Consider the following 21980-nt stretch of genomic DNA (forward strand, 5'->3'; position numbering starts at 1 on the left):
CTAAGCGGCATCTAAACATACACCCATCATCATCATCATCATCATTGCCACAATGCCTCAACAACTCGCCCGCAAAATCACCAAAACCTTCTCCCTAGCGCTCTTCCAAGCCGACGTCATCCACAACCAACTCAACCCCGTGCGTCTCGCCGTCGGAATCGAGTGCTACCGGGTCCAATCGCAAATACTACGTATTCCTGACCGATATGGAATATTCTCGGCCGGCCCGGCCCAGCTCCAGGTCTACCAGGCAGGCCGTTGCATGGTCCTGTTTTTCAGCCTCGCGTACTTGAACGCTGTGGCTTGGACGCCGGCGATCGTTCTACTTGCGTTTCTGGGGGGCGACGCGCGCAGAGCGGCCCTTGCGGTGGGGGCGATGGAGGGCTTGGTCGTGGCGGCGTTTTGGATCGCGATGTGTAGTGATCGTCGCCGGCGGGTGGGGTTTGTGTGGGGGGATTGGAATGGGAAGAGGGATTGAGGAGGTTATCGTAGAGGGGAAGGAAGGGAATGAGGGAGGGTTGCTTGGTTTTTTGGGTAGAGGGTAGAGGGTATTGTGCTAGTGTATAAGGAATGAGGGCTATTGGTGTCGCGATGGGATCATGTTAGAGGCAGACGGTGGAATTACGGAATGAGGTGTAGAGAATATACCTTCTCAGCACCATCATGGAAGCCTCGGAGTTTCCATAGGTTATATAACCTAATGCTTTCTTTTTTTCAGTCTTCCGATTTAAAGGCATGTTATACCTACACATTCATGTTCAAAGACCTAATGGCTTCTATGTGGGACTGAGGTAGCGTAGTCACCTAGGGAGCGGCAACTATGGCAGAAATAGAAGTTGATGATACTGTTAAGACTTCTATATAATATATCTATTTCGGTTATATTTAGTTGTAATCGATCCCCTATTAAGAATAAGGAGTATTGAAGCCAGCGTATACGTATATATTAATCGTTAACCAATAGACGTGCTTGATTCTATTAAAAGCGGAGCCGTACAGTTAATTCCTATAGGTAGAGAAACTATCAAACAAACCACTAACAGTTCACAGCCAAGCCTGGCGCATATTTTATACTTTCTCCCCTATACATAGTGCAAATGCCACAGCTCTCGCCTCAGGCTACCCGGAGCTTACATGCTAACACGCCTCTCCTCGCCGCTCTACTCCCCACTTGTAAAAACCTAAACTCGGCGCGCAATGAGCTGCGCTGGATCCGCGAGCACGTATGGTCTTCCACCCTCGCGCCACAGTTTCAAAACATCCCAGAGGCAAAAGACAACGATGAGAAGAGCAAAAATGCCCTGCTACACCGTCTATGTAGTCTTAGGGGCCGCGGATATCCGCTGCAGTATATCCTAGGGACCCAGCCCTTCGGCCAGCTCGAGATCAAGTGCCGTCCCGGGGTGTTGATCCCGCGCCCCGAGACGGAGGCTTGGACTATGCATCTCGCGGATATTGTGCGTAAGACCTGGAGAGCGGGGAAAGTTAAGAAGGATAATGACATAGAATCGAATCTGAGAATCCTCGATCTGTGTACCGGATCTGGTTGCATTGCGCTACTACTATACTCTATCTTAAACCGCAAGTTTCCGAAGATGCATGTCCGAGGGCTTGATATTGAACCTAGGGCCGTCTCGCTGGCAAAGGAGAACCTCGCGTATAATATAGAACGCGGCTCGCTTCGACAGCGAAATGCCAACGCTGTCTCGTTCGAGGAGACGAATATCTTCTCTACGGACTGGCTCGTGCCGGTCCTCGAGCAAGCGGGTCTTATTAATAATCTCCGATTTAAACAATCGGAATTAAAGAGAGGCGCCGTAGATATACTCGTCTCCAACCCGCCGTATATATCGCAAGAGGGCTTCGACCGCGACACGGAACCTTCGGTGCGCGACCACGAACCCCGTCTTGCTTTGGTCCCCGAGCCGTCGGCAGATAATTCCCCATATGCGACTGTCCTACCCGAAGATGTGTTTTACGCTAGGATCCTAGATGTTGCAAAGGTGCTCCAGCCACGGTTTGTGGTCCTGGAGGTGGGCGACTTGGCGCAGGCTGTCCGCGTGGTGCAGATGGCGCGCGAACGCTGTAGAAATGCAAAAGAGGCTGAGATATGGAGGGATTGGCCTGATATGAAACCTAGTGAAGGCGAGCCGGAGAGCGTGGACGTCGCCGGTGTGACTGTGCCGGTTAGGGGTGGTGGGAATGGAAGGGCTGTGTTTCTTCGTTGACTTGATATACCCGAACTCGTAAATAATGGAATGGTAGTACGATACGAACGCCCTTAAGTAAGTGGGTATTCAATATTTGAGAAAACTTTAGTTATGTACATGAAAGCGATATTTACAGCTAATATAGTATACAGCCAACACTACCTTATATATATACGAATATTACTCTGTCCCTCGAAACTATCACACAAGCACATCTACTCTCTTCATGGCTTAGTAAACTTATCGAAGAACTCCATGATTATCTGCGACGCCTGTATGTGCGTCGGTCCCTGTCCCGCTGCCACTTGCGAGAAGTTGATCTCGGTCGACGCCCAGCAGTGTCCTGCAGGAATATCAGAATGTAAGCGAATAACTCCCATACATGTACAAACATCACGTGTGTAACGTCTAAAAGAAATAAAAAGAACTAGGTTAAACTTACCCATATCATCGATCTTCCAATGCTGCAGCGCACCCTCCTCACTGCCGCAGTTCCAGGTGGTATGGTGCACGTCGCCATCAAAGCTATCCTCGACCTGCTTCGCGCTGTCGTCGCACCCGTTCCGCTGCGCCCACCATCCTAGCCAGTTTGAAATACTCGGCTCCTCGCCGCCCTCACCATCTCCGCCGTCGTAGTGCACGCTACCGTCAGCGCCTCCGTGGACCTCGAGCAGAGGCAGCGGGCTCCGCGCCGGCTTGCAGTCCTCGTGCGCCGCGTCGTTGTCTGTGTAGTATGACCCCGAGGCCGGCGCGAAGGCGGCGAACTGGTTCCCTACGTCGTTGCATGCGATGGTGTTGACGAAACCACCGCCGATGGACATGCTGGTTTTTGTTAATGCCTGCGTTGAGAAATATAGGGCTGTTAGATGCGAAAGGGGGCTTTACCCTGTAGCGTAGATCCGGCTGTCGTCTACGCAGTATGATCCCCGTACATCGTCTAGCAGATCCGAGACAAATTGCAAGTCCTCTTCGACCGAGGCCTCGGAGTAGTTTGCGCCAGCCCAGGCGCCCTAGGGTAGTGTTAGCTACAGCAGTTCATTTGAGGATGAGGTGTTAATGACTTACGCCCACGCCATTAGGATAGACCATAATTTTCTAAGCAATTCTTCTATCAGTATCTAGTCATATTCTATAATAAGATAAGATTATAGAAACTTCATACATTCGCGCTAAACGTGTCGGAACTCAAACCGGTATCCACCTCGAAGAACAACCCAATACTGCTTGAGCCGTGGAAGCCGACCACGACCGGATACGGCGTCGTCTCGCTGTAGTTCCCCGGCGCGTGGATGAAGTAGTTTCGCTCACGCCCGCTGCTCGTAAGGCTATGGTATTTCGTTATGCCGGGGAGTAAATGAGATTTGCCACATCCCGCGGTCCCTGCTGAAGTCGCTGTTGGAGCGGCGGTGACAGGGGTGTCGACGACGCTCGCGGCGAGGATACTTGCGAAACTAGAGAATTTCATCGCGCTGATTATCTGTATTATTCGTATGAGTAAAGAATGAATGGGGTTAGGAAGAAAAATGAAGGTGAAAAAGAGGAGGCTCATTTAAGCTTCTTGGTCAAGCTCATCTGATCCAGGGGTTCAGGTGTTTATATATATATAATACCTTATAAGAGCAGCCTGCTAATACAAGATCGGCGGTACCGATCTATATTTGTCGATCCGCGCGCACCGAGGGACGGCGCGCGATAGGTTAAGTTAAACACCTGCCCGAATAGTCAAATGTAAGTCTACGACGTCTGGTTGGACGCGGGGGGCATATTAGTTTCACGGGGAATGTAACGTTATTATTATACATTAGGTAGTCTTGAGAGCTTGATGCATTTCATTTTATTGTATTGTCTTAATTGACTGACCGAGACGTAGGCGAAGTTATCTCATGCGATGTGACTTGTTTATATACATTAGTTGGGTAGGTTTAGGTACATGATAGTAGTAGCAGTGATATTGATTTGGAGTCAGTACAGTACTTCGCTGATGCCAATTCGGACATCATCTTTGCATCGATGGCATCTCGATGTTTTGTATCTTTCGCCGGTTCATCCTGTGTTCGGACCACCACGTTGAGTTGAATTCCATTTCGACCAGGGAAACCCCCAATGCGTGCTGGTGCACAATTATGTGCCCAAGCCGACATCAAAGGGTGTTTTGTCGAATGCGTCATTAAGTTAAATTATTATTGTAGGAATTAAGGAGCTTCCTCGGAATCTGAGTTATAGTAGACCGTAGGTTATGAGTTACGAACCATAGAACTGACCAAATCGGCCTCGCAATAAAGCCCATCGGTTATAGTAGAAAAGAGCCAGCCTGGCGGGGCAAGACCTGTTCCCAATTGCGAAGTAACCGTAGCTGCTGAGGGAGGGCAAAGGGACAAGCCACTTAGTTCACAAATTCCGATAAGGCGCGCCACATGACAAGTGAGTGTATGGTCCCAAGGTTGCGAAGCCCCCATTATCATCATCCCATGTTTCTTCTGCTTCGATGTCGATCCAACTCCACTGTTGGTAGCTTTAGAGCTGGAGTATAATGAGTGCGAGCAGAGTGATTCCCGGCCAGTACCTCCACCACCTGGATTAGAAGATGAATTGGGACTTGTTTAAGGGGAGCTTGCGAAACTCTTGTATTCTAGGGTAGATGGAGTTAGTACTTGGCTAGCTTATTGAAGGTAGTTGCTGTTAAGTTATATCATGCGCTTGTTTGCGAACATGCTATTCATTTCAAGCAACATTCATAAGTGGCACTCATGATATGAAGTCAGGTCGGAAGGGAAGGAGGGTGAGGGTATGAATAAGTTGTATGGTAAGGATAGGTGATAAACAATTTTTAAGTAAAATAGTACTTACGATGGTGACACCACATATAGATAAATAAAATATTGGATAAGTCCGAGAGAGTTATGATCAGGTTGGCATCGTCTTGGCGGACTCGCCCACGACTTATTGCTGCTCTACCATCATTCCCCAGGGGTAGTAGTCCACCCATACCAAGGTGAAGATGGTAGAGGGTTGTGTAGAATATCCACTCAAAGAGATTGCTGGTGTTGTTGGTTGACACTGGGGCATATACAAGATAGATAGTCGCCATTATTATTGTTGCCCACGTGGAAAGAAACAGTTCGTACCAATGGAGTCAGGTTGGAGTAGTAGTGAGATTCATGGTATTGTCGACAAAGTTAGGTTAAAATAGGAGTAGGCGAGGGAGTAGAAGTTCGTATTAGGGGTTAAGCCGGAAACACCCCATGCTAGGGTGGAGTTTCCGCGGCCGCACATATCGGCGATGTTAATGTATAATTAGCAAGACAGCCCTTACCATCCCGCGACTGGCCATAGGTAATTATGACATATTTGCTGAAAGTTTCGCACAAGTAGTCTCATTACTGTGAATAGAAATGATTGTGCTGTAAAGCCAGCCCTGTTTAGGGACTTTCCGTTCGGGTGATGTTATGTTGGTCGTATTAGGGTAGCAATGAAACCTGTGAATAGAAAAGACCTTAGACTGGAAGGGAACAGGTATGTGAACCCAACCATACTTCTGAATACCTAGGTATATTTGTTGAGTAATTGTTGATAACCCAAGTCTTGTTAACTTGACGATGTTGTACCTCTCTGTTGACTGTAGAGAAATATTAAAGTATTGAAGTGAGTATGTTTAATGTTTAATGAAAGGAGTTATTAAAATAATTAAGTATTATCGAGTTAATGTGTCACGTTGTTAACGGACTATATTGCTCAGCAGGGGATATTTGCTGGTTTAGTTTAGGTGTTTAGTTGGTTTAGTTATAAGTTGATGAGAGAAAGGAAGGAAGAAAAATTATCTTCGGCGAGAATACGCGATGTTTTTAATAGCGGTTGGAAAGGCTTCGCTCACCGCCAATAATTACTGCCGTGGTTACCGCCGGCAGTATCTAAGGAACAAACTGTTCCTTAGGTAGACATTGTTTCGCAGGTATCTACAGCTGTCCGTTGCTACGACTAACGTATTCCATACGCACCGGCGGCAGTTGCTACTGCCGCACGGTTACTTCCCTTTTTGTTCAAAGGTTTTCTTACAGTACCTGCCTAACTCGAGAATCTTTTATTGTTACCTAGTAGCAGTGTATCGATATTTGAAAGTTGCTAGTGTTAACAGGATCACGTACCACAAGTTCCTTCAGCTTCAGTCATTGTGTTTCTTTGGGCTATTAAAATGAGGTTACAGGTTATTTCTTGAACTAAATTACCTACGCTGTTAAGAACTAATACCTATTCCTGTATTATCGGTGTGCTATGACATGCCATACGCCTTGAATATTTTATATAGGGTGTTTACAATAAAAAGGTCGGAACAAAAAGCAAAGTATCAACTGAGTACTCGGGTTCAGGCAAGCAGCTTCAGTTTACATGTACTTGCTCTACCTGAGCATCAACGTATCGTACTAGATTTATTAGGTTGTTAATATCGCGTCCAAAAATCTAGCCATATCTTCTTTCCATATTTCAGTCCTTGTCCATATAGAAAATATGCAGGTCTACCAATTTGGTAGTTACTAGCTATCAATGTTTTTATCAAAATTCCCAAAAGCTTTGGGATCACCCCCTGATTCGAGAAATGTGGCTGGCCATTATATGGCTCTAAAGGTTCTAGGTTAATAGCAATCTTAATTTTTTCTTTGTAACTATAGCTAGAAGTATCTACATTTCTGGTTGGTCCAATAACACTTAAACTCCTGAAGCAGGGCTACGTGGCTGACGATAGATAAGACCTATCTTGCATGAGGTGAATTCGCCGCATATCGGCCAATGGTGATCATGCGGGGTTGTATATAAATACCGGCTGTCTTTGCAAATAATCAATAATAGGAGGCTGTTGTTTCTTGGTTAGACTTTGTCTTAGGTGGCATTTAAATGAAATCCAGTAACCAGAGATATTAGGGATGCGCCAAAAGTCACAGAAGCCATGGATAGGTACTCGGTGTTCACCACAGCCGAGAAATGGTGTATTGTCTCAATGGTCTCGTATGCCGCCTGGTTCTCGACTTTAAGCAGCTTCATCTACTTCCCAGCTGTACACCTCCTATCCGAGGACCTATCCGTCTCGGTTGACAAGATCAACTTAACTATCACTTCGTACATGGCGGTAGCAACGATAGCACCGACGCTCGTTGGAGATGCTGCAGATGTTCTTGGTCGGAGGCCCGTGTACATGATTACGCTGAGCCTCTACGTAGTAGCGAACATTGCTATTGCCTTATCTAAGTCGTATAATGCACTGCTAGGTCTTCGTGTCTTGCAGGCCTTGGCAATCTCTGGCATGAACACGCCCTATCAGATAGCTTCGAAGTCATTATTGCTAATACCGACTGTTTTCAGGGACATTTTCGGTTGCTTATGGGGTAATCACTGACGTCGCGTCTCCCGCTGAAAGGGGTTCCTTCGTGAGTGCGGTGTCTTTCGCGTGTGTAAGGCCTCAGAATCCAGTTCTATGTTTTCTTTACTAATAACAGTATGCCTACAAGTATAACGATTGCACCAAGTCTTGGACCCATACTGGGAGGAGCACTGAGCTACGCTGCTGGTTGGACCTGGATCTTCTGGTTCCTCTCCATCGCCGCGGGACTATGTTTGGTCACCATAATTCTATTCCTTCCTGAAACCTCTCGAAGCATCGTTGGAAATGGGTCAATCAGACCACCTAAGCACCTAAGACTACCGGTCCCGACATTGATGCGTCATTGGACGGATACTGACCAGGGCACGGAGCATAAATGGAGGATTCCTAACCCCTTAAAGTCCCTGTTGATACTTACTCGCAAGGACAATGCTATAATTATCTTCGGTTGCGGTTTACTATACGTCGTATATACTTGCATTAACGCGTCGCTTTCCGTTCTATTCATTAAAATTTACAATCTCAACCAGTGGCAAGCTGGCATTATATATCTTCCTTTCGGTGTAGGTGGGATGGTCTCTACTTTCTTCTCAGGGCCCCTACTCGATAGAGCATACCGAAGAGCCAGAACAAAATGCGATCTATCTACAGATAAAGCTGTCGGAGATGACTTGGATGGTTTCCCAATTGAAAAAGCGCGTCTTAGTGTTATATGGGTACCCCTAATCATCACAACCGTCTCAATTATAGTGTTTGGTTGGACATTACATTATCATAGAGTGAGCTCGCGCCCCCTCATATCTACCTAGTTACTTGACCTAACCTAAAGCAGCATATTTCAATTCCTCTTATCCTTCAATTCATCGCTGGTTTATGCATGCAGCTCGATTTTAGTGTGAGTTCTTCCTTCTCTCTCTCTCTATATATATTCCTCCTCTGACTAAACTGAGCGACTTCAAGGTCTACAATACCCTGCTGGTAGATAAGAATCATAGAACCCCAGCGGCTGCACAGGCTTCCAGTAATATAGTGCGCTGTACCCTGGCTGCTATTACGGTATCCTTCCTCCAGAACTTGATTGATGCTCTAGGCATCGGTTGGACGTTCACATTCATGGGTGGTCTATGTTTGGTTGTTCTAGGCCTCTTCCTTGTTGACTATCAGAAAGGAACGCAATGGCGACAGAGAAGAATAATCTCTGATTCAACATAGTATGCAAATTTTGTTGAAAAAGTAATATCGATGCAATGGGTCGCTGACTAGGGTTATGCAGAGAGATGGGTTAAACCAAGTCTCGGCACTTAACAACAGCGACCTCTCCATTCCTTGGGCATAGAAAAGATCTCTCCGTACCCCAGATGGTACATAAGGACAAGCAGTCCCTATTAATCCAATCTCCCGGTAACACGAAAATTCCTTTAAACTGCTTCGTAATAGAATTATTAGATTGGTGGCGATTGGGGGTTCCTGGCAGTTCTGCGGAAGTCGCAATACTCCCAGGTGTTGGCACATGTGTGCTTAAATCAGAAGAAAGTTTCCAGGAGCAAACCGAAAAGTTTCTAGAAAGAAATATGAGGCGGTCTTGGGCCCGGAATGCGAGCGGAAGAGCAATTTCAGATGATATATCTTGGGGGAATGTCTTCGGAGTAATCGCTGTTGGGCTCGATTGTATTCCCAAGTCGGAGGTTTTGAAATAATGTAACGCCTTCTCCTTCAAGTTATGACTTTGAGAGGACGTTTGAACTAGCAAGTGCTTTTTATCTTGAGTGGCAAGGACCCTGTTTACAGTAGCATGGCTGGGATGTTCTTCTAAGTTGATGGCATAACCCCGAACTTGAAGTAGATCCCAGGTCATAATCTGTATTCGCCTAGCCCCAAACCCGACGACTAGCTCCGGGTCTTCAGGATGTGCAATCCAGCTGCATTCAGTTGCGTCCAATTCCACTGATTGAGTTACTTCTAGTGTCGCGATCGAGATTGCGTGAGCTGACTTAGGCGTGAAGACTAAGAGACTGTTTGAGTTTGGTTGAAAAAGAAATTGTGTTATCGGGCCCTTCGCTATGGTCTTCATCGGAATCTCTACCTTGGTTTCTATAACTGGTTCCGAAGTACCTATACCTGGAGTTATTGACTTTATGTAAATCTTTTTACTAGAGTCGGAGAAACACATATATCGCCCATCATGGCTCCAGCTCATTTGCTCAATGCTCAGGAACCCCTTTTTCGTGTGGACGTCAATGACCTTTTCCTTATGCAAGTCGATTAAATGCACTATCCCAGTCTCCGTGCCGTAGCTGTATAAACGTCCCGTTGGCGCTGCTGCCAATACTGTAATAGAGTCAACTCTCCTAGATGAGCTAGAGTGGGTTGAGATACTATGGTTAAGACTTTCGGTCTCGCTTCCGCCATCGACGCTACTTTCTGTCTGTTCTGAAAATTTCATTAACGCATTCGGCTCCCACGCATTTCCGTAGTACCCTCTGATATCGTAGAAGCGCCGGTGGTCAGGACTGAATGCTATGCCGAGAACAGTGTCTTGAGATGCCAATTGGTAGAGTAAGCCAAGATCGGATGTGGTATGAACCTTCACAGTTCCATGCACGTCACCCGTTGCAAGGAGGTTACCGTCCCCGCTAATTGCTAATCTGGCTGCCCCTGTTGGCATCTCAACAACCGCTCCATCATAAGGGCGCCATTTGAAAATTACGCCTTCGATATAAAGACCCAAAACTTCAGGGGCGTGTGGATGCCAGACAGCATCAATGACTTCGCCCCTCGCAGCCTCTTCTCGAGCTCGCCAACAATGCCCTATATGGACAGGTCCATCAACCTCCCATGCGGAAAGTGGATGTCCTCGATAGGCGACAGCGATTAGAGTCCCATCCCTATTTAAAGCCATATAATTCGATGAGTTTAAAAAGTGTCCCTCGAGCTCTGGCTCTTCTAGTTCTACTACGAGATCTAGGTCTGGAGATCTTTGACTTAAATCAAGAGATCGTATCCGTCTGTCTTCACTACCAATAAGAAGTTTGGTGTTGTTTTTTATGAAGCGCATGGAAAGTGGTCGAGGCCGTGAGTCGATGTTGTTAACTGAAATTTTACATTTTCCACTCGATGTCTCCCATATTTTAATCGTCCTATAACCATAAGTAACTAGAAGGCTCGCAGTGCTGTTAAGTTCCATTCGGTAAACACGTTCGCCATGTTTAATAGGAGAGGCCGCTGCTTCTTCAAAAGTTAAGGAGTCGTACATGAATACGCTACCTGGCGAAGCAAGTATACACACAAGGTGCCCAGAGGCCGTGATAGATGATGTATAGCTGCCAGAGCCTGGTGATATGCGCGCAAGAGAATCATCCCAATTTTTAGTAGATATACCTGATATAGCAATGTTCTTTGCCTCTGACTTCCCGAATAATTGGTAGATCGAAGAATTCCGAGGACAGAAAGGTGGGATAAGCTTGTATATCGACTCTGGATCTTGTCGCAAGTGAATACCAAACTTCCCTACTAATTTCACAAAGTCTATCGACCAACTTTCAAGAAGCTCTTGCTCCACGATGTGTTGCCCTTTGTCTCTCTGTAGTGCGTTGTGTCGCCGTTGCCTAAGACAATATTTTGAAAGATTTCTTGAAGCTTGAATAAGTATTCGTTGTTGATTGCTTGAAGCAAGGATGTGTATCCATGTCAAAATCCAGTGGCTAGTCAAGAACTTCTTAAGAACTTCGCCAACTTGTTCAGACTCGAGAGACGTTGACAATAAGTGTGATGACCAATAGCTTGAAGCATAGTCAATAAACTCGGGCTTCTGATTTCGGTTCACCTTTGCTCGAAGCCCGATGGTCATGAGAGACTTCATACAGCTTCTAAACATATGCTCGTGAGCCTCTTGGCGATCAATGCTGAAAGGATGGCCGCTGTTGCTAAGCAAATATTCGCGTGCAGTTTGATGTATCATCGTAACGTTCCCGCCGTTATCAACGGCTACGAATCCACCGCATAGGTCTACAATTGACCTTTCAAAGTCTAGCAGCTCTGATGCATCTTCATCCAACGCCTGCGATAGCTCTGTGACCGTCAACCCACGAAATGAACATGCGACGCACTGTAGAATACTTGATGCCAAGGCCCTATCCGTCGGAGATGGGCTTTGGGCAATTGTCGACGCCATACGATCATAAAGTGCTTCCATACCGACTGGTAACTCTTGGAGTGCGATTTCAACGTCCGCGAGTCTATGACATAGATTCAGTTTGCTAACAGCAAGTCGTACCCACTACACAATTAGCCCAGACATGGGAAAGGGTTCTTATACCAAAAAGGATGCAACTCACAAGGAAATTATTCTGAGACCCCTCTACAATTCTTTGTATAACATTTTCTTTGAACTCGGAACCACCGGACATGCTAAGTTCCTGGCGCACATAGCACCGTAGATCTTCTAGATGACCTTCAATATTAATTGTTCTTGATTTCAAAGAGTTTGATACCTTTTGAAAAGAAGATTCGATCTCCGAGCTTCTACGACCTATGAGTACGATGCGAAGTGGAATTGAAGAATGAGCGACGTCTGATAAGAGTTTGATGATTGCACGAGGATCGTGCGCCTCATCCAGACCATCTATAACCCAGTACAGAGGCTTTCGTTCTTCCATATTAAATAGTATGGATTTAAAGATACGTTCCCAGATCGTTCTTGGATCTGCGGTTTCGTAATCAACGGCTTCGTCGGTAAGCTCAAGGAGCCTCTGTAAAAAGCCCGGGATGGTTAAGGCTATTTGATAAGCAATTGAACGTAGCAGCGAACTTAGTGTACGTTTCTTCTGATCGCCAAATCTTATGAAGTAATATTGACAGCAGGCGTCTCGCTCCGCCAGGTGGTTGATAATAAATGATGACAGCACCGACTTCCCAGTTGCAGCCCCGCCACTCAACCATAAGAGGGAGGACGTTGATTCAGACACCTGAAGCCATTCGACGAAATTTACATCTTGAAGGATCCATTCACAAGTACCTCGTGCCCATTGGTCTCTGAAAAAGCTGTAGTCTATAGCTGGTATCTCTGTAATTGCCAAGAAAGATCTTAGATCATGCGATTCTCTTCGATTTGACGGACCCGGTTTCCTCGAATTATTTGTTGATATGATTTTGCTGAGAAGTGATTTAAGTACGTTCCTCACAGTGATGTAGTTAGGATCCCTGGGGCTCTCGTACTTGCATACCCCGTGGTGGTCTGCGTCTAACGCTTTGGAGGTCTCTCCGGGATATCCAAGTACGGAGGAGTCCTTTTCCAATACCATCTAAAGGATGTCAACAGGACGTTGTGTATTAGGTACTTAATGTAAATTCTACGTACGATTCGGGGGCTCTTCAGAGTAAGCGAAGTAGGTTGAGTTTCATAGAACGAAACAATGTCTAGGCGAGGCGCAACATGTCGGAATTGCTCATTAAGCTTTTGTAAGGTGAAAGAATTCTTTGCAAGGTCAGATATGTACTGCTTCGAATTGGTGATCATGGCTGTTTGTAAAATGCGGTTCAATGTTTCAGCAAGATGTGTCCCACGGTGTGGTGTGGCGAGGAAGGTGATTGCTGAAATGGCCTTGATAATGGACTCATATTCGGGATCATTCTGGCCTTGCATGTATGCCTTCTCCTTGTAAGTATAATAACAATTACGTTGAAAAGTATGCGCACCTCTTTAACTATGAGTCCTCCCATGCTATGAACAACAAATATTAATGGTACCTAGTGCCAAGATTAGATATGCCTCAAGGCGTATGTATCATCTGTGCTATACTCACACTTCCCATATTCAAGTCTTCACCATGGTCATCCTTGGCGTACTTCAAATCGAACAGTAGATCTTTAGCAAAGTCCAGCACTGAAGTACCAATATTCCCAGATTTGCGGAAATTGGCATTGTAACCAAAAGTTAGTATTCTAGCTAGACAAACGTCGGGCTCCAGAGGTAAGAAGGTGAGTGGCCAGAATAAATCAGGATCTCTGTTTTTTGACCACGTCCACCGACTAGTTCCCCCAAGCCCATGTATGAATACGATGTCCGCCTTGTGAGCATTTTCGGGGGTATATACCACAGTAAGACCAAGTGGCCCGGCATCGGTTTCACTGTGCCTTCGGGAGTGGACATCGCTGTTAGCAATTCCTACGGGCTCCAGGGAGTGAAGGACCGTTCCAGGATCGACATGATTTTCATGAATCGGCTCCGAGGTGCCGGATGGTCTCGAGTTAGAACTTTGAGGCTCAGATGCAGTCCGATGAAACCTTGGTACACGATTTTCATCGCGGTCTTTCCTTCTGAAATGGGACAGTCTTCGAAACTAATAAAACATTATTTTCCGAGTCCCGAAGAATGAATGTGATAACTGACCATCTTGTCTGGGCATATTATTTAGTCATGCAAGTCGTATTGACCATTTTTTTCATGAGCATAGGCTGTGCATACAAAGGCGTGGAAAGCGAAGGGAAATATGGTACTGGATCATTTATTCAAATGGTTCCTTCACATTTGCCAAATGCGATAGATCGTCTGCGCCCCCCACCTTCATACGTAGGAGACGACCACCTCAGCTGCACCTACAACAGGGGTAGTCGAAGAGGCACAGCCTGTATTAAGCGAATCAATGAGCGGATAATCTTGATAAGCACCCCCCAGCTCAGTTAATAGCGCTCGAAGCATGGTTCGGTGTGGCTTTATTGCGTGAAACCTGCGGCCCCATACATATGTAGGATCCTCTGTGATAAGGCTAGGATTCGTCTGGACCTTATGGTTTAAGCGCCGAGATGTAACTCAGCTGGCCTCGCCGAGATTGTGGGCTGAGGCTCGCTTACATTGTGTATCGTGAAAAGCCTCGAGCCTCGCTTCGTGTTTAATACGTTAGAACCTCCCCAGTGTCTTTTCTAATCAAACCTCTTTGCGTTCTCTAGCACCAAAAAATGGCCTCCAGCTCATCTGAATGGGTGTCAGAAATCGAGGGAAACTTCCCTATAAACAAGGCTGTCCTAAAAGGTAAGCAAATTTTTGAAAATGATACAATGGGCTTTTCTGATACAGAATCTCTCATTCACAGTTATGCCCAGTGGGACTAAGATTATATCTGCCGAGTCGAGCGGTATATCAGCCTGGACGAGAACAGCAAAGGTATCAGTTAAACTTCCAGATGGGAGTCCAAAGAGATACTTCTTGAAGGTAAATAGCATGTCATCTTATGAAGATCAAATTCTTACAAAATGATACAATTAAGCGCGCTATGGGCCAAGGCGCTCGTCCGTTAGTAGAAGGAGAGTTTCACTCTGCGAACGCCATTAACGATGTAATAACTGGACTCGTACCAAAAGCAATTGGATGGGGTGAATATCAAGACGGCGAATCAACAGTCTACTTTTTTCTAGGCGACTTCCATGATATGGACTTTTCCACAGCCCCAGAGCCGAAACTCTTCATGTCTAAAATAGCAGAGCTTCACCAGCAAGGTACATCTCCAAATGGGATGTTTGGATATCCTGTTCCGACCGTATGCGGCAAAATGGAACGTACCGTAACTGTAAGCACTCCTTGACCGCCCAGTCCGCCCTATTACATTGCAAGACACGGAGTATGTTTCATTCAAACACAGTAGAACCTAAGATAATTAGATTAACGCTCAGCATATATGACTATTTTGAGTTACTTATCAAAAATGTATAAAAATAATCTTATCACTGACTGCCTCTAACGCAGTGGGAGAAAAGCTGGGCAAAGTCCTTTACACATCAGCTCAAAGACGTCATCAAGTACGACAATGATACTAATGGCCCTTGGCCAGAATATGACGCTGCTTGTAAACAGCTTATCGATGTAGTCATTCCTAGACTCTTAGGTGCTCTACAGTCCGATGGCCGTGATATTACACCGGCCTTAATACATGGTGACCTATGGGAACGGAATGTCGGAACCGATATGGATACAGGCGAAACAGTCCTATTCGACCCGGGATGCACATACGCCCATAACGAAATGGAGTTTGGAACCTGGCGGTGTACATGGGCATACTACTTCAACTCGTCTACTTATATGCGCATGTATCAGCGCCACATTGAGCCCTCAGAGCCAACAGAAGAATGGGACGACCGTAATCGCCTCTACAGCATCCATCCATATCTGAATGATTCGGCCGGGCACCCAGGAAGTAATTCAAGGAACATGTTAGTATTGTCCCCCCGAGGTTAAGATTCGGTAAATAATATTTTACAGAGCTTATAACGATATGCTATATCTTTGCGAGAAATACGGTCCTCTGGATAGCCTCGAGAAATATAACCCGGAAAAAGATGTCAAGATCACAGGGGCTCACATACCTTTCGAGATAAAACAGTTAGAATGGGAATAAATACTGCGTATAATTAGCCGCATTCTCCTGTTAGTTGGCATTGTAGGATATATAGGTATTGAAGGGGCGAGGGAAGGATGATAGTGAGTATAAGAAAAGAAGTTGTTTATTTTCATTCGACTTGAAATTGCAGCTCGGTATTATATATAGAAATTGGACGCGGTACTTTCTTCCATTTAGGGGACCCCTTTTCCGAATATGCATGTGTGTAAGAAATACCATAAGCCATTCCGGCCAATTAAATCCGAAGAATTGGCACTGAGAAATGCGATTACCAATAAATGCGCCGCTACTGCATCAATTTACCGACCCGCCAACTCGGAACTCCGACTCCTCGGAGCTACGTACACAGTACAACCGGCAAATCGACGTAATGGACGAACCACACGCACACACAGATTAGAAAAAGCGCGAAGCCGAGAATCCTAGACATTGTTGACATGGCTCTGACTAGACATACTTGTTCTCGAGCGGGGGTTGCGAACCCGTCTTACAATCGTTATGTCTTTGCGATCGTTACCTAGAGCGATTTGGTGGAAGCGCGCCGTCTCATCCCGAATAAGTCATCCAATTTCACTTGCGACGACAGCTCGACGACGTTTGAATACGGTCCCGAAATGTCCGGAACCGACGTGCGATTGTGCTGACACGCCGTCGATGCCGTTTGGACAGAGTATCGATAAGAATGGCAAACTGAATGGCCTCATAGCGTCGTATGCGCAACAGGTCTTGATCTGCACCGGTAAAGATGACTGGTCGTCGCGCATAGAAGAGGATAATAGCGGTGACAACTTGGCTGCTGACCTCAAGGAGTTGATCGGTCGAGGAGGCATGTACAGTGACGTGAGTTTGGCTGCTTGGTCCCTAGAGGATCGTCCCTAAGCACTCTTAAGTATTACAGAGTATATCAATAGTCATATTAGCTGACACAAGAGAATTTATAGCCTTTCCATAACATCTCCGTCGTAAACACCTCGTTCCCCTCTGCTATTTCGACGCGACCCGAGGTACAAACAACATCCGTCTACCTCGTCCCCAGCTTCAAATACATTCCCTTTCTCCCGAGGGTATCGTTTGACTCTGTACAAGCTCTGGTGAAGGGATATCTACTACCAGAAAAGCTCCATCCGATGAATGAGGGACTATCGCCTATACATAAGGACCGGCTTTTGCGGAAAGAAGCATATCAACAATTGCTATACGGCGTGCGCGATGTCGAGGATGTACTTGTGTTGATCTGTGGGCATGGACAACGAGATACCAGATGTGGCATCTACGGGCCCATTCTGCAAGAAGAATTCGAGAAGCAGTTGCCCCGAGTAGGAATAGATGTCCTTCACGGACCGGCGATAAACGAGAGTGTATCAGCACCACTGCTCCCCGGCAGTACGACAGGGACAGAAACGCCACGCACGGCGAGGGTAGGCCAGATCAGCCACATTGGAGGGCATAAATTTGCCGGAAATGTTATTATCTATCTACCGCCAGCCCTCACAAACAGCGCGGGTAATCCACACCCGCTAGCTGGCCACGGAATCTGGTACGGCAGGATAGATCCAAAGCACGTAGAAGGTGTTATTAAAGAGACCATTATAAATGGAAACATAATAACAAACCACTTTAGAGGCGGGATCAATCAGAATAGCGAGCTTATTAGATTATAGACTACTATGATGTATTTAAAAGTAGCGGGGTGTCGTTTGGTTCGATAGACTCGCGGTCTTGTACTATACCATACACCGTTAAACCTCAACTCATGAACATAGAGCACAAAGCACAAAACACAACCTCTCGATACATGATAGACTATGAGAAGCGCCATTGGATTATACGTGAAGATATTAACTGATATTATTCCAGATCTCAATAAGGAGGAATTCGTGGGCTTAACCTAGATGATAACCAAGTGCCACTAATTCGTTACAACTGGCAGTATTTAAAATGCCAGGTTATTCCAGCTGGCACCACATAAATAATTTTGATAGCTTGAACTTCTCACTTACACAAATCCGACTCACTCAACAAACTTATATAATATTCATAACGCAAGTTGTAAACGTGTTCTTACAAAATCGAAATTTGAGAGGTTTAGTATGAGTTATAATAAATGAGTCTCTCATTAACAATAAGATGCGCCGGCCGGACAATACCGCGCCTACTCCCGGGACCTCAGACGCTCCGTCTTAGACCTCTACAACAAGCTTCGCCAAGGGGCTGGCCGTTAAGCAAGACCCCTTATTTCCCACACGGCCGCCACTTCTCAAGTCTTCCACCAGGCCAGAGCAATGAAGCCCAGGTGCCACCAACAAACGAGCCGCAAACAGCGCAACAGCAGCAGCAGCAACCACCACCCCCAAAGCAGCGCCCAACATGGCGCACATGGGTCCTCTTCAACCTAGCCGGTCTCAGCGGCGTATTCATCGTCGCAGTCGTGCTCAGAAGCATAAACTCTCAAGACGGCGCCAAGAATTCCCCCATAAACACGACGTCCTTCAGCCCCTTCACCATCACCGCCAAAGAGCAGGTCTCGCCCACAGCCTTCGTGCTTAGCGTTCGCGCCGAGCAGCAGAAACTAGGGCAGAATGGAGAGAGTTCGTCACAGCTGCTACAGCGGTCCTGGGACCATGGTCTCTGGTCCGTGGAGATCAAGCAGCCGCAGTTGCAGATCGCGCGGCATTACACGCCGTTGCCTCCTCTGTCGGGGTCCTGTGGTAATGCCGAGGGAGAAGGAGGCGGGGAGCTAAGGTTCTTAATCCGTAAGGTCGACGGCGGCGAGATGTCGACGTACCTGTCGAAGCTGCGCGTGGGCGAGAAGATATGGCTGCGGGGCCCGCACCTCGGGTTCGATGTCGCGCGGCGCCTGGGCGATGCCGGTAGACACGTCGTATTTCTCGCCGGGGGCACGGGGATCGCGCCTGCATTGCAAGTTGCGCGGAGGGTCTTGGAGGATTACGGCTCAGGGGTTGAGATAAGTGGACAGGAAGGGAAGAGGAAACCTACCGTCTCGATCCTATGGGCGAATCGATACGCTGCTGACGCGCTGGGACGACAACAACAACAGCAGACTCGGGGTTCCAATACTAACAACCTACGATCATCATCATCCTGGTTCTGGCGCAGCGCAACCCCAACTCCAGCACCGTCTGGTACGATCAACCAGGATCTACAGACCCAAGCAGAACCAACCCTCGCACTCCAAATCCGCGAGCTACAACTCAAACACCCCGACCACTTCCACATTTCGTATTTTATCGACGAGGAAAGACATTTCATCGAAGAACAAGATCTGCACCTCGCGCTAACAAACACCTCCTCACTAACCTCTATCCCCCTCCCTGCCTCCCCATCCTGTACATGGCACTCTCCAACCCAACTCATAACACTCCCCGACGACAACGACGTCGAACGGCGAACTTCACCGTGTACCTGTCTACATAACAACCCTTCTTCTTCATCATCTACGCAGACCGGGGCAGGCGCGAATCTGATCTGCGTGTCGGGCCCGTATGGCTTTGTGGCGGCGTATGCGGGGGCCAAACGATGGTTTGGGGGGAGTGAGAGGCAGGGCCCGGTGCGTGGGATGTTGGGGCAGATGATGCAGGATGAGGGGCGGAACTGGCTTGTTCTTAAGTTGTAGATGGCTTAATGTTGGAAGGGGCGAGAGTATGATGATTTTGAACTAAGAGTGAGTGAGTAGGCTAGGTTTAGAGGGTGTTAGAGAATTATATGTCCATGAGGGGATTCCGTGTATTATATGGGTGTTATACGATGGGCTGGTTTAAAGAGAAGAGTTGGCGTAGGATATAGAATGTATAGGACACATGCAGGTTTATAAACGGATGTATGAGAGTGCAGAGTATATATTATTCTACGTTATTATATAGGGCATATGAACTCTAGACTCTAAGATGTAAATGTCATATCAAAAAATCTCAACCCGAGTTGTTAAGAGAGAGTGCGTGTCCACCGAATTAACTAAGCCAGCACTTAGACTATAGACATGCCCCGTATTCTTACAAAATGTAACTTAAAGCTTACAGGTATGTATTAGAACAACACTCTAGGTTAGCTGTTTAGCGCCTAATTTTATGTCCTATGTATTCTCAGTAATACCAACTTGCATCTCATTCTACAAGTAATCTATAGTCTATAATCTATCCAGCAACTACAAAACTTAAAGCACCTCGTAAATTTTAAAGCCAGGATTATCCATTCATAATTCCGTTCCAGGCCACTTCGAATACCCTAGTCGCCCTCGAAGAAGGAAGACGCCGCCATAGACCCCTAAACTCCTACCCGCAGAGTAAAACTCACTCACTCACACGCTATACGAAGACACATAGTACTAAAATGCATTAGTACAGCACAAAACAGCACGATCCTCAAAAACAAGAATACAAATGACAGACAAAAAAAAAGGAGAAAAAAACTCACCGTAACAACCGAGTCCTCCGCCCCCGTATCATCATACTGCGGCACGTACACATACATAATCAACGCATGATCATCCGCAAAACACGCAATAACGCGTCCCTCCAGACGTCCCACACTTAGCACCTTACTCCAATCCTTACCATCCACCCGCACCGTCGCCCACTTGTCGGGCCCCGCCTCGCGGAACCGGGTGCTGGGGTGGTCCTCGAGCGCGCACGGCAGCTGCGCGGGGTCCAGCTCCGGGTTCTCGAGCCCGGACCACCGGCTCTCGACGTCGAGGGTGTCGGTGTCGAGACGCAGGCGCAGGCCGCCGTGCATGTTGGCGCTGAGCTCGAGCTTGGGCGAGTAGGATGACGATGGCGCTACTGCTGCTGCTGCTGTGTTGGAGGATGTGGAGGCGCGGGAGGCTAGGGCTAGCTTGGTGAAGCGGTCGGAGATTGCTTTTAGCTGGAGTAATGGGGGGAGTTGGATGTGGACGTCGGGTTCGCGGACTTTGGGCTGCATGATGGTTTCCACGGTGTCGGGGTGCAGGACTCGCACGGGGATGTCCTGCGTGACGATTTTTTCGCGCTCGCGGTGTAAGCTTGTCTCGAGGGGTTCGTGGGCGAAGACTCCGTCTTCGTCGTCATAGTTATCTCGGCTCCCGACGCCGGGGTTAGCGCCTATAGCGCCGAGACGAGCTACGCCCTGGGGTTCCTTGGTCGGTGCGGCAGTGGTGGTGATTGTCATCGATAGTACGGGTATACCGTCTTTCTTGGTCAGGCGGATCGACGCTGAGACGCCATTTAGAGCGGACTTGAGGGCGCGCTGGAGAGGTCCTAGGGGTAGTTCGAGGTTGATGGTATTGTTCGGTTCGGCGGATTGGAGTGCATAGTTGTCGAAGATGAAGTCCAGCGAAAACGAGCTAGATAATATGAGATGATCAGAAATGCAAACTCTGGTTGCGCAAAGATTAGAATAGCAGGGTCTACGAACGCCCAAACTTGCGACCCGGTATCCGGGATTACCGTGAAGCGAACGGTATCATCGTCAAGACGCAGCCAGGCGATCTTCTCGAGGGACGAAAGAGCGGCCACCAATTCTATTCAAGATTCAAGATTCAAGATTAGAAACATGCATATATTTCGAAGATCTTCCAAGCTAGCTCACTCGAGAATGTGCGCGTGTTCTTGAGATCCGATCTGAACCTCATATTGGTTGTATCTTCAAAAGACAATACACCACCACCATATCCCCGGTACGACTTATGTGAGGAACCTGTCACGTAAGACGGGGGACGCGACAAACAATCGCGCAAACAAAAGTTGATCGCGGATAAGAAATGGATATCGACGGCTCGTGCTCCGAATGCAGGTGAAAACCAAACAAAATGATATGTAGCGATTCATCAATTAGCTTAATCGATAAGCCTAAAAAGCTACCTAATCCTAGTGTAGCTGATCCTAGCATGTTTGTTTATAGTGCGGGGTAAGCGGTACGTTAGCTACCCCCTGCCGCCCCCATTCAGCTTTCCCCGTTAAGGAGCCAAAGGACCAAGGAAAGTGGAAATCCGAACCCCTCCCCCCCAGCTCCCATCCC

General features: G+C 47.1%; 6 protein-coding genes across 6 annotated transcripts; 4 read left to right on the plus strand and 2 right to left on the minus strand.

Annotated features, from left to right (window-relative positions):
• Nucleotides 1-52: 52 nt before the first annotated feature.
• Nucleotides 53-478, plus strand: GL218_06584 (uncharacterized protein; the record flags this gene model as incomplete). The annotated part of the gene is made up of 1 exon (XM_033583306.1): nucleotides 53-478. The coding sequence occupies one exon, from the start codon at nucleotides 53-55 to the stop codon at nucleotides 476-478; it is 426 nt and encodes a 141-aa protein (XP_033433719.1).
• A 619-nt stretch (nucleotides 479-1097) lies between these two features.
• GL218_06585 (Mitochondrial N(5)-glutamine methyltransferase MTQ1) lies at nucleotides 1098-2228 on the plus strand (the record flags this gene model as incomplete). Its single annotated transcript, XM_033583307.1, has 1 exon — nucleotides 1098-2228. One exon carries the CDS (start codon nucleotides 1098-1100, stop codon nucleotides 2226-2228), a length of 1131 nt encoding a protein of 376 aa, XP_033433718.1.
• A 206-nt stretch (nucleotides 2229-2434) lies between these two features.
• On the minus strand, nucleotides 2435-13222 carry GL218_06586 (putative feruloyl esterase C; the record flags this gene model as incomplete). Its single annotated transcript, XM_033583308.1, has 7 exons — nucleotides 2435-2553; nucleotides 2653-3032; nucleotides 3096-3220; nucleotides 3276-3305; nucleotides 3373-3687; nucleotides 12072-12881; nucleotides 12938-13222. The coding sequence occupies 7 exons, from the start codon at nucleotides 13220-13222 to the stop codon at nucleotides 2435-2437; spliced, it is 2064 nt and encodes a 687-aa protein (XP_033433717.1).
• A 1627-nt stretch (nucleotides 13223-14849) lies between these two features.
• GL218_06587 (Altered inheritance of mitochondria protein 32) lies at nucleotides 14850-17632 on the plus strand (the record flags this gene model as incomplete). Its single annotated transcript, XM_033583309.1, has 5 exons — nucleotides 14850-15143; nucleotides 15320-15783; nucleotides 15833-15952; nucleotides 16532-16811; nucleotides 16913-17632. The coding sequence occupies 5 exons, from the start codon at nucleotides 14850-14852 to the stop codon at nucleotides 17630-17632; spliced, it is 1878 nt and encodes a 625-aa protein (XP_033433716.1).
• A 443-nt stretch (nucleotides 17633-18075) lies between these two features.
• Nucleotides 18076-19605, plus strand: GL218_06588 (putative fmi1 protein; the record flags this gene model as incomplete). Its single annotated transcript, XM_033583310.1, has 1 exon — nucleotides 18076-19605. The coding sequence occupies one exon, from the start codon at nucleotides 18076-18078 to the stop codon at nucleotides 19603-19605; it is 1530 nt and encodes a 509-aa protein (XP_033433725.1).
• Nucleotides 19606-20286: 681 nt separating this feature from the next.
• Nucleotides 20287-21594, minus strand: GL218_06589 (Checkpoint protein hus1; the record flags this gene model as incomplete). The annotated part of the gene is made up of 4 exons (XM_033583311.1): nucleotides 20287-20313; nucleotides 20403-21306; nucleotides 21378-21483; nucleotides 21552-21594. The coding sequence occupies 4 exons, from the start codon at nucleotides 21592-21594 to the stop codon at nucleotides 20287-20289; spliced, it is 1080 nt and encodes a 359-aa protein (XP_033433724.1).
• Between the last annotated feature and the right edge of the window lie 386 nt (nucleotides 21595-21980).

This window comes from Daldinia childiae, assembly GCF_008694065.1.
Source record: "Daldinia childiae strain JS-1345 chromosome Unknown Scaffold7, whole genome shotgun sequence".
Taxonomy (NCBI): Eukaryota; Fungi; Ascomycota; class Sordariomycetes; order Xylariales; family Hypoxylaceae; genus Daldinia; species Daldinia childiae.